General features: G+C 41.6%; 1 protein-coding gene across 1 annotated transcript in view; it reads right to left on the bottom strand.

The window, feature by feature from the left end:
- The window catches only part of LOC147677796 (ATP-binding cassette sub-family C member 12-like), a 1,047,046-nt gene that overhangs the window by 249,995 nt on the left and 784,465 nt on the right, over positions 1–12,586 (bottom strand). Inside the window, exon 23 of the mRNA XM_086945450.1 lies at positions 1,000–1,137. Within this exon, the coding sequence (XP_086801576.1) occupies positions 1,000–1,137 (138 nt within the window). The remainder of the gene's footprint in view (positions 1–999; positions 1,138–12,586) is intronic.

Below are 12,586 nucleotides of genomic sequence, written 5' to 3'. Positions count from 1 at the left end.
CCCTTCTTGGGAGGTGTTTTAATAGAACCTTATCACTGTTGCATTTCACCCCAATACGTGTGTCAAGTGACATACTTTCAGTAATGTTACATAGTTTGTATCTGCTGACTTACCTATTTTAAACCAGCTTATCTACTCATTACCACATTAACCGTTGGAAGACAGAACTGTAACTAAGCACACATTGTAGAATATCCTTCTGATTACCATTCTGAAAGCTTTTAACTACCAAAAAAAAACTTTTTCTCTACCCAAGATTGTGGTGCAGGCACTTAGGTCTTGATGTGGCACAGCTGAGGCTCCTCTCCCAGAGGCATGCCATCAGGAAATCAGGATCTAGTAACAGTTACATCTGCATTGTGTTATATATAACCACAATTTACTTATTGCTTAATTTGTTCATCTGTGTTAAAACACAGTGAGGAGTGGAATAAGTGGAGTGTAAATCATCATGATGTACATTCTTTTGTACTCCTAGCATTGGTCACAATGCATTGTCTTTATTGGATGGAGTAGTTCTTAACACAACCTACATGAACCTGTAGTAAGTAAGGGGTAGGCAGCTGAGTAGAAGGGTCCGTAGGGTAACCTGGAGTGTTCAATGCTGAGATTCATCAGAGTTTGATCTTCCCCTTTCCTGCCTCAATGAATGACAATGGATGAGGAAGGATGTGAAACGAGACACACAAAACCAGTTTTCTATGTGTGTGAATCAGAGTGCCAATATAAGAAGCATCCATCACAGACTGACCTCAAGGTGATGGGTGGGCTTTCATTGCTGGCTAATGGCATTTTGCACGGTGTGCAATGTGATAATGCTTTAAAATATAATGGGAAGTCTTAAAGGGACATTTTAAACCATAGTTTTTAACATGATTAGGTTTAAGACATCATACTAGCATGTGAATATCAGTTGATGCATAGTCATTCAATTCTTAATACAAAGACCAAACACACATTAAGTACCAGAGGAGATTTGCAGGTAATATATATACTCACTGGTTGACATATTCTTGCTTTTTGTCATAAGCATGAATTGTGCTGAGGCCAAGTACAGTGGCTGTGATATGAGAAAACCACGGAGAGCGACTTATGTTTTCTATCCTCTTTATCTCACTGACACTTTTCTGGAAGATTCTGCGACACAGGAGTACAAAAAATGGTGAGATATGTTTCAGATAAAAAAAATTGAAAAGTAAACATGAGGTGTGGCATTTGATCATAAATCATAAGAGGATGCATGCCTGAATCTAAATATTAATTGAAAGAATGCGAAAACCCAGTAGTATGGAAGAAACATTACAAAACAATATAAAAGACACCAATTTTGAATTGGGTTGGGAAGAACTCAAGCCTAGAAACACAACATGGCTTTATGTGACTCTCAAATAATGACGACAATATAGGAATTCTTGAATTGGTAATATTCTTCTAGAATGTAGTTCAAATTATATATATATATATATATATATATATATATATATATATATATATATATATATATATATATTGCTCATCAAAAGGAAAGCACCGCACTCCTCGAGTCTTCATTTCTTTGCTTCGATTTATTTCGCAAATCTCACCAAAACCACCACCATCTACGCGTTTTGACCAAGAGTGAACCTAAGAATCGAATAGGCACTATGCCGGTTATTGCAGGAATACTTGAACCACAAACGATATCACCAATACCAAGTGAACTTATATCCATTTAAAAAATGAATACATAAAAAAATGGGTTAAAAGTGAGATCAACAAGAATCCAAGACTCTAAGGCCCAGCATAATGATCAACAAAATGTTGAACACCAACTCTTCCCCATAAAAGATAAGGCTTGTATAACAACTAAGATGAACTGTGACCACATAATTTCTAGTCCCATAATGCCTCATAATGGGCTAACATGGCTGAACTATAAATAGATAAAACAGAGAATGGACTCACGATACCGTGAACAAGACTATTTCTTGGTCGAAATGTGTAGGTGGTGGTGGTGAGATTTGTGCCTTAACAATAACTTCAAGCTAGGAAACGAAGACTCAAGGAGTGCGGTGCTTTCTTTTTGATGAGAAACATAATAGTGAGGTTAGGTCCAACCTCGACGTCCGAGCACATGCTGTGAAAAGAGCACACTGAACTTGGACTGTTTTTTTAATTATATATATAGATATATATATATATATATATATATATATATATATGTATATATATATATATATATATATATACACACACACATATACTAGTTGCCCAATACATTTGTAACTGTTTTGTGGACTATTTAACTACTATAGATAATGCTGATACCATTCTATGCTGCATACCCCAGGCCAACATAAACTAATGTCACATTAGAGAACATACTGAAAGTCACACAAACAGAATCAGGGTGTGTAAATGTAAAACAATGCATATTGCTATGGGTAGAACGCTAATATCAAGAATGTGGTCTTAAAAGAGTGTTATTCTGCACACTGTTACTCTATTAGTCATATTTTGATATATCTCTATCACTTGTATTGCTATAGTTTACTGCTAGAGAGTATTACACCATGAGGAAGATATATGCTAAGGGATATTTGTTAGAATAATACACTATACGCTATGAATGTAAAGAAACAAAGATACAGCACTTGAAAAAATGTGTTACATTTGTAATTTTCATAAGCCATCTAATAATTTAATATGTCCTAGATTTTGCTACATGACATAAACATTTCATATTTACGCATGTGCCTCTTTTTAAATGGTCTTAGAACAACAATATAATGCAGTCAAGTGTCTTATGTCTAAAACACCAATTTATATAGAACATATTTTTCAGCAAACAAGTATTAATTTGGGAGAGTGGAATTAGATATTCTCACAGTAAATGTATGCTTTAGGTAGGTATGGTCATTTTATTTTAACATGTGGAAAACATGTAAGAAATTGTAATAATAATTGGGGTGAATGACTACCCACGTGAAGGAATACCCACAACTCTTGTTGAGGTGAACCCTCAAAGTCACTAAATTATCCTGAGCTCAACCCCATGGGAGCTATGGCACAAGCTTAACTTAGGACATTGTGCAAAGTATTTACACAGCACCAAAACAGGACAAAGTGAAAAATGCAACACAATAAAAAAAACAAATCAAATATTAGAAACATAAAGTCATTGTTTAAGAAATAAAATGACACCAATATAACAAAAATCCAATTAGAAGAGCCATAGATAAGACTTTTTAAAATTATATGTAAACAATATCACAAAAAGGTACTAAATGCTAAAAGCAGGTCAACTGGTCATGGTAGACTAGTTAGCATGTGAGCTGCATTGTAGATCACACATACAGAGCAGGAAAAGTATTAAAGGATAGTTTTCATACTGGATGAGTGTTTGTGTTGGCACATAGCAGCCAAAAGTGAGCCAGTGCAGAAATTGAGGAAATATGTGCCACATCTTAGTAGATAAGGCTTTGTTCTGCGCTCTTCCTTTCATGCAACACAACTAGCTTTCATGCAACTTCAGTTGCTGTGCTGCATTACTTTCCAGTAAATTTGGGCATTCGTCTAAAAAATGAAAGTCCAAATCCTTCAACGCGTTATGGCAGCAGCTTGAGTTTCAGGAGGGCTCAATGACGTGGAATAGCCATTGGACGAAATCCTGGTAAAGTTGAAATCCTGGTAAAGTCATTGATTTAGGTTCTTTAGAGTCTTTTCAACAGCCCATTTTTCTTGGGATAGTATGTTGTGGAGAACTTGTTTTAACCCCACAGTCATTCTACAAGGACTTCATGTACGCTGACATCAGATTGGTCCCTCTATCAGATACTGCCTCCTCTGGAATCCCAACTAGATAAATATTTCCATCAATGCCTTGGCCACTACAGGTACAGTCACTGTTTTCAGTGGTATGGCCTCAGAGTACCAGGTGGCATGATCCACCAACACAAGTATAAACCCGTTCCCTAGGGCAGTCTTTGAGCCCAGAGGACCATCAATGTCCACTCCCACCCTCTAAAAGGACGTTCCTACTATAGAGAACTTCTGAAGGGGAGCCTTTCGCTTCCCTCCTGATTTGTCACACAAAACTGGCAGAACACATCTACATTGATACTAACCTGGGGCTAGTGCACGTGTGTGTGACCAAGCAGTAAAAAGTTTCGACCTGCCCCCATGTCCTGCTAAGGGAAGCCATGAGCCAGCTCCATAAGGGAGGCCTGATAGCACTGGGGATCCACCACCACTCTGGTTGACCCTGGCTCAGGAACTGTAGGCTCACTATACAGGTCATTGGCCCAGTAAAGGTACTCATTACCAGAGGTGTCTCTAGCCTTCTGGGCTTCATTCTGTTGCTGAAGACCCTAGAGAGTGGGGGCACTCCTTCTGCACCTTGCAGAACTCTACAAGGGACAGTCCTCTTGTAGTTTGCCACCCACAAACTCAGGCGGGACTTTCAGACTAGCCGCATCCTGCCATGTACATACCTAGTCCTTCCCCTCAGGGTCCAAGACAGTAGCAGTTTTAGGGGTTGGTTTCCCATGACCCCTTCTTGATGGGAATTTGGCCGCTGTTTCAGTCTCCTTGTCCTTCTGACAACCTTCCAAGGAAGTGTGTTCATACCAGAATTGACAGCCTTAGGGTGGTCTTCTTTCCATCTTTTTGCCTACCTTCTCCATTTTTCTGACCTAAATTTTGCTGGTATCAGGACTCTGTACACTTTACCATAGATATATGTATCTGAGGAGTTGTCTGTACCCTGCGGTACAGAGTGCAAATTGAATGACCAGTGCTTTCATCCTATGTGGATATGTTTCCTCATTCGTTACATAAGGCATTTTTGGCAGAGCCTGTATATTTTAGAGGCAATTACCTGCAAGATTGATTTCTTCTTAACACTGAGTCCCGAGGATGGTCTAATGGACCTATTTGGCCACTTGACAAGTCTATCCTTCTTAACACACTTAGTTACACTTTGTGGTGTGTCAGTTCCCTATAACCAGTTGAAAGATAAGGATTTAACTGATGGGACCATGAATGTATAAACTTGTTCTATTAAGATAATTTTACGCTTTCCTAGATCCTTGTATAGAGTTTATAGTAGTAATTATGAGGGATAATCTGGTGGAGCCAGTGTTAGTATGTTAAAATATGTATGTATTGCTGTTTATATTGGTGTATATATTGTTTTTGTACTAAATGTATATACTGTGGATTTGAAGAAACATTGACTAAGTTATAAAATAATATACTTTTGTTCATATCAATACACTGTGTTTGATTTTCGAAGTGATTCTTGCATGGTATGTAATAGGATCATCTAGATGTCCAATTAACTACTGAACGTTGGGTAAACAATTCCTCCAAGAGCAGGCCCATAGTAGCATTTAATGCACATGCCCTGTATAGATGTATCACCACTATACTAGGGAATTATAAGCAAATTAAGTATGCCAGTTCAGGATCATCCAGCCATACCCTGTTTAAGGGAGAGAGCATACGCACTTTAGCACTGGTTACATTTTTGTGAGTTGACTATAATACTGTTGTATAATAATACTAGTGGACCTCAAGCACTGACTGTGTTGTTTACGTACTTAAGTAACCCCTTCACTATGCCTCAGGCCTGCCATTGCAGAGGATGTGTGTAGGTGTTTATACTGCCACATCGACCTGGCAAAATAAACATTTTGCCAGTCCCAAAGCATCCCTTGCAGTACATATAAGTCACCCCTAAAGTAGGCCCTGGATAACTCAGAGGGCAGGGTGCAATGTATTTAAAAGGCAGGACATGTTCTTTTAGTTTTTACATGGCCTGGTAGTGATAATCTCTCAAAGTTGTTTTATCCTACTGCAAGGACTATGTATCCCTTAGGATAACATTGGGATTACCTTATTACTTTTTATGCAAGTAATTTCCAATTGGGAATAGATAAACCCTTCAGGTCTGAATTCTCTGAAATCAAAATGTCCAATCCAAACCTATTGTGAAGTCTGATTTTAAATTGCAATTCTGAAAAAGGCCACTTTCAGAAATTGGCATTTTCTTACTTCAGCCATTGATGCCTGTAGCCTGTCTCTGATCACATGAGTGGGTGCAGTTGGTGGTTGGGTTAGGTGTATTCCTCCTAGACAGCCACACACAATGGGAGCTTGGTGTGTCTCAATGGGCCATCTCTGGCCTGATGGAAAAGAGGAGCTGGGCACAACCTCACTCACACCTGTATAGGCTGTGTCCTTGCCATTTACAAACGACTGCATACTCCCCTGGAGTGAGTCAGGAGCTAAGGCAGGAAGGGCATGTCTTACAGTTTCCTTTACCACTGGGTATATGTACTGGACCGCAGTCACTACCACTTCGGTACACTTCTGTCATGTGCCCAAGTTAGGGCCCAATAGTAATTTTTATAATTCTTACATATACACAAATCCATTTTTCTAAAGTCGCCTGCTCTTTGCCACATTAACAGTTGACACACATTTTTTATTCATGACACTCCGACTGGTTTCACAGAAACACCGACCTTGCTGACACAGAACACTTTGAGAGAATCACATTACACTGCCTTAGCATTTGGTGCAAGGCCTCTCACGTGCATGATACAACTGTGTTTTATTATTACATCCATATGGCGACACAGCTATCTGTAGAACACAAACAATGGTTGCCCTATCCTTATCTCGTTCCGAGGCAAGGATGCAATTTTCTATATATAGCCTTTTGTTTCCTAACATAATCAGTGGAAACATTTCAACTGATCTCGAGGTATCCCTGCATGCTGAAGCTTTTGCCTAGCAGCTGACAGACAACTCTGTGAGGAGTATCCAATTTGTGTCCAAGACAGGGTCGTACACTCAAGGTAAAGAGGTTAAATCATCCAGACAGGGGTTTTCTTGGCAAAATATACATTTGCACCCCAGACATATAGGTTAGGTTTAGCATCGTAGAGATGCGCTCCGTTGTTACAATCTCTTATATGTATGCATATATAACCTGTCTCAACAAGATGGTGTAGCTCTTTGTTTTAGTTATCGCAGCCCACATTTTTTATACAAGAATTACTCTGGTTCAATAATTATTGAAAATGCCCCCTGTTTATTCTTTGTATATTTCTCTGAGCAAAAGAAAGCATAAGTCACTGAACCAAAGTCTGAATCCTGTCACCATGGTTCCTGAGGGATCGGAGCTGTCATCTTCAGTGAAGTCAGAACTGTTTATTCCCTGTTTAGGTTAGGGGGGTAACAGTGGCACTGCCAGCTAGCTGGCCCAATAAACAAAATATCATTCGGGGTACATGGAATCAGTCTGGCACGATCCTAAGTTTATCTCATCCACAAATGCGCGGTTCCTACTGATTGGTGGACACTACACTACACTTCTAGACCTGTGGTTACTCTGCCAAAAGAAAGACTGCTGTCCTGCTCAAGGACTACAACTTTGCTGAACAGCTACTTTGCAGGACCACTGCTTTTCTGTGCTGACCTGCGGGCCTGATGCCCTCCTACCAGGGTGAGAAGGATTTGATTTGCAACACTTGACCACAGAACCCAGAGTCACTTCAAGGGCTAGTTGAGAAGCCTCCTGATCTGAAGCTTCAGGGACATAAAATGTTCCCACCCCATGCACCTGGGCTCTGTCTTCTGTGAGTCTACTCTGCAAAGTGGTGCCACCCCAGTCCTGGAACCTTTGAAGTGGGCCTAAGGTGCTTGCTAGCAGCACCAATTAATCTTCTCTGCTGAGCGATGCATCCCCGAGCAGAACCAATGCTTTTCATTGGCTGAGTGGAACATCCCCGAGCAGAACCAAAGCATTGCCTCTGCTGAATGAATTAGGCCCATCGCAAAAGACTCACATCACCGCTGCAAACGGCAGCTTGGGGCCAACACATCTCCTTTGGAACTGCTACTATGCACTGCATACACCAGCTGACACCTCAAAGTAGTCATACTGGTTTCTGTGTTTCACAGACATTCCACCCTCTTCCCATTGAAGATATGACACTACCTCAATTTCTTAGTGCTAACAAGCATGGGGCCCTTGGGTACCAGATCTTTGCCACCCAGGAAATTAGTGTGATCTCTCCCCATTATGCAATGCAAACCCAGGCAACTTCGTCCACAGCACTACACTGGCAATTCCCAGGGTTTCCCACCAGTGTGAGGCTTTTGGGGAATTCCTGAGTACCCTTTCTTGTGCCCTGTCAGTAGACAGTCAATGCACCCGGGCTGGATGGGCACAATGCGGTTCTAACCACTCAACATACCTTCTTATTTCAAGACTGGAATGGGAATCCGTCCCTTTGGGGCCCTTTAGAGAACACCTTCCCCTTCCTTTTAATGATGGGGATCCAAACCTCCTTTTTAGTGCACTCCCACTTGGGTATCTTTTTGGATACTCCGGTGCTGAGCCAGAGGTCCGCTTCCTTCCCAACCTCTCTGAGCATGGTAGTTTGGAATCTATCAGGTGCTGATGCAACTATGTAAAGCAATCACTCAACATGTGCGCCTTCATAAACAAATTGTACAGTCCATCATAATCCTTTACTTTTCTACCTTTTACCCAACCTTCCAGTTCCTTGTAAATGGATCCTAGAAAATCCACACAGACTGGTGTGTCTCTGCCTGACTATCTCTTATTGTCAGGCGCTACTTATCTGGGGCCTGACCAAATTTGCCAATAAGGGCCTCTTTCATGGGGACATACATAAGCTAGTAAGCTGCATTGGGGGGTCACTAGTGTATACTTCCCAACATTGGGCCCGATTCACAGAACTAACTTAAGACAAAATCCTAAACTTACTGCTTTTGGTATTCACAGAAGTTAGGATTTTGTCTTAAGTTTGTCTTAAGACAGACTTAAGACCGACTTAAGACAAAATCCTAACTTAAGTCTGTCTTAAGTCTGTCTTAAGACAAACTTAAGACAAAATCCTAACTTCTGTGAATACCAAAAGTAGTAAGTTTAGGACTTTGTCTTAAGTTAGTTCTGTGAATCGGGCCCAATGAGCCTGTGTTTCCACAGGCTAATCCCCTGTCCCCTTCAGGAACTGTGTGCATGCAGAGGGCCACTTCATAAGCTGCAAACTAAGATCTATGTCATCCCCACCACATAACTGGGCATCAGGTCCATCAACTGTGGTTTTTGCATTTGTCATTCCGAGTGGGATGGGTATGCTCAGACGTGAGTCCCATGCACTCCACACCACTGGATTCAAGCAAGCCGGGCTGAAGACGGCTGGAATGCCAGAAACCGGTCCTCGGAAGCTTGTTTCCAGTCCAGGGAAGGCATGGCTTGGCAGTTCGGGCTGGACTGTTCCCATGAGGCACAGGGTCAGACTGATTTGCATATGGCCATGTCTGAACTGGGGTGGTGTGGAGTGCAAAAAAAATATGGATTTAGGCCCAGATCTCTGTACTGGGGTGAATGTATGACATTGTTCTGCATTCTGTCCATCAACTGTGGTTTTTGCATTATATCTGCGAAGCATGACCAATATTTTGGCCTTCAGGAAGGCTTTGAAAACATGGCTGTTTAGAAACTAATCTTGCCATTTTCTCCCATGCCATTCAATCCTCTGTAGGCCTTCACACACCACCAGGACACCTCCGGGTAACAGTTGCGCTATACAAATACCAATAACAATAACATTAACATTCTAAGGTAAGCTTCTTTTGCACTTGTCTTACTGTTAATAGTGTGTTGACAATTGCTTTAATCTCGTGTATTTTTACATTGCTCTTAAATGCAGGTTTATGTGAACCACTTCTCAGTTGTATGCCCTAAAATCCTGTCCGACCTTTTGGCCCGGGTTAAATCGGGCTCTCCTAATGACTGCTGCCCACCCTCCATCCTTAAGGATGTTTCTTTGGCTTTGCTGAATAGCATCCTCCCCTTCCTGAATGAATTTTTAGTCAAGGGGGTGGTACCCAGGGCGTTTAAGGATGCTATGATAGTTCCTCTCTTGAAAAAGCCTGGGGCAGATCCTCTAACCCCTTCTAATTATCGCCACATATCCCTTATCACATGCTTGGCCAAAATCTTGGAAGCCCATGTGGCCAGATGTTTATTGAATTTCATCGAACAAATGGAATACCTGGAGCTTAATGAGGCGGGCTTCTGGCCTGCCCATTCAACGGAGTCCGTAGTACTCGCTGTACTGGATATGCTAAGAGCTAATTCGGATAAGGGGACCCCCCAGGCCCTGATGCTTCTGGATCTGTCGGCAGCGTTCGGCACGGTCAACCATAACATCTTGTTGAACCGTGTCGAACAAGCAAGTATCCAAGGTCCGGCTTATAACTGGATCAAGTTGTTTCTTACACGCAGAACGCAAGCATTACGTCTGGGAACTTTTATGGCACCCAAAGTTACTACCGCTTGTGGTGTTCCGCAGGGCTCATCCCTGTCACCACTGCTATTCAATCTTTATTTGAGGGCCCTGCTCCACTCGCTGAAAAATCGGAAAGTAACCATCTTCAACTATACTGATTACCTTTAGTTGATCTTCTCCCTGGACTCTCCTAATGCTGCTGTGGAATTTCAAACACCATGCTCCGCATTCAGCGTTGGATGAATAATAACTATCTGAAGCTCAACCCAGGCAAGACAGAACTTGTGTTGCCTGGGAAGAGTGAGGACTGTTGGGGACCGCACTTCTGGCCTAGTGAACTGGGTCCCCCCCCCCACTGCGTCCTCTTCTGTAAAAAGTCTGGGGGTTGTAATCTCCACTAGTCTATATCAACTACAAAAAATTAGGAAGATCGCTCATTTGCTGACCCACTCAGCTTAATCCAAGTGGTGATAGCACTGGTCATCTCTCGCCTGGATTTCTCTAACTCCCTTTACATCGGTGTGCCTCAGTTTTCGCTAAAACGTTTGCAAATAATTCAGAACTAGGCGGTAAGATTAATTTATAAACAGCCAAAATGGCACTCTGCTAAGTCTTTGCTGCTCAAGCTCCATTGGTTACCCGTGGAGCAACGCGCGGCATTCAAGACTGGCTGTCTTATCTTCAAAGCACTGCATTGCAACAGTCAAAAAATTCAATAATATGCTGATTAATAAGCATGTTCCTCGGCGCAACTTACGTTCATCTCATCTCCATCTTTTATCCGTTCCGATTATTAAACTCAAACGCTATGGAGGTTGCAGGTTCTCCTATCTGGCACCTACTCTTTGGAACTCCTTTTCTTTAACAATGAAACGGGGCGACTACCTAGTTCTTTTCAGAAAGGCGCTTAAAACATGGCTGTTTGGGCTAGCATTTTAAATGGGTCCTTACGCCACAACTTGAAGCATGATTAGTGCCATGAAACCTTTGGTGACCGTGCGCTCTATAAATAAGTGATAACATTTACATTAACATAACATGTGTAATGCATTAGTGTACATTTCACAACTTATCAAGGTAAAATGAATATGGCTGTATTGACAGTTAAAAAAAATGTTTGTGGTTGTGATGGTTGTGGTGGTTGTGGGAGTTGTGCTTGTGGTGCCTGTGGATGTGTTTTCAATAGTGTGTGTGTGTGTGTTGTTTGTGTGCTATGCAACATAAAAAAAGTGGCACGTTGGTATTTGAATCGCCATGGTGGGATGCGGAAAGCCCCTCTGAATCATCTGGCTTCACTGATTTGTTCTGGGGGAGGCCGATCTCATGGCAATCAGTGCAGTCTACAATCAGGGTCAGCTCAATTTCCATCTGGATAGCTGGAGCCACAACCTGCCTTCTTCAGCCCTGTACCACCGATCTATGACCCTATTCCAGGACATTTGTCTTCCATTTGGGGATCCATGGATCAATCCTTTAGACTATCCCCACAAACCCCTACTTCCTCGGTTTTGTTCAGAGGTGGTTATCCTCAGGTGTGGACGGTGGATGCCCTTTCGATTCCTTAGCCCTCAGGTCTTCTGTGTGCCTTCCCTCCGATTATCCTCCTCCAAGGGTGATTCAGGCAATTCGGGTGGAGACGGTGTCAGTGATCTTGATTGCCCCTTTTTGGCCTTGTCCCTTTGGTTCCCTCTGTTGCTTCAGTTGTCCCAGGGCAGATTTGTTTGGTTTCCAGTGATCTCATCCCCGCTTCAGTTTCCAGTCCTGCCTTGCCTCATCTCCATCAACTGAAACGCACAACTTAACTCTTGAACTCTTAGCATTGGAGAATTAGGGTTGTTCTTCTCTGGTAACACAGGATTTTCAGGAATCCCGCAGGGATTCTACACTTAAGTCTTACAATATTTAAACATTCAAACTAAGATTTATTCAATTTCTTCTTAGAAAAACCATCAAAGCATACAGATACATAAAAAAAACATTCATTAATAAAAAAGACTTAAAACATATATATCAAGAATAAATACAGGCACTTTGTAGAGCCTCACATTTTCATATTACACAGACTTTCTACGTTTGATCACAGCCTTTAAAAACCTTGACATAATGTAACAAGTATACACAGTGGATAGGGAATGTAGAAAAAAGTATTCAGGTTGATATTGTATAAAACCCTGTGACCTCAACAGTGGTAAAATCCAGCACTTTCTCTGATCACATTAACATTCACAAGATAAGATGGTATGCTATAATGACACATCGTCCCAAGGACA

Source organism: Lissotriton vulgaris, chromosome 12 (genome assembly GCF_964263255.1).
Source record: "Lissotriton vulgaris chromosome 12, aLisVul1.2, whole genome shotgun sequence".
Lineage (NCBI taxonomy): Eukaryota > Metazoa > Chordata > Amphibia > Caudata > Salamandridae > Lissotriton > Lissotriton vulgaris.
Note: the sequence above shows the minus strand (reverse complement) of the source record. Positions and strands in the feature narration are given on the sequence as shown.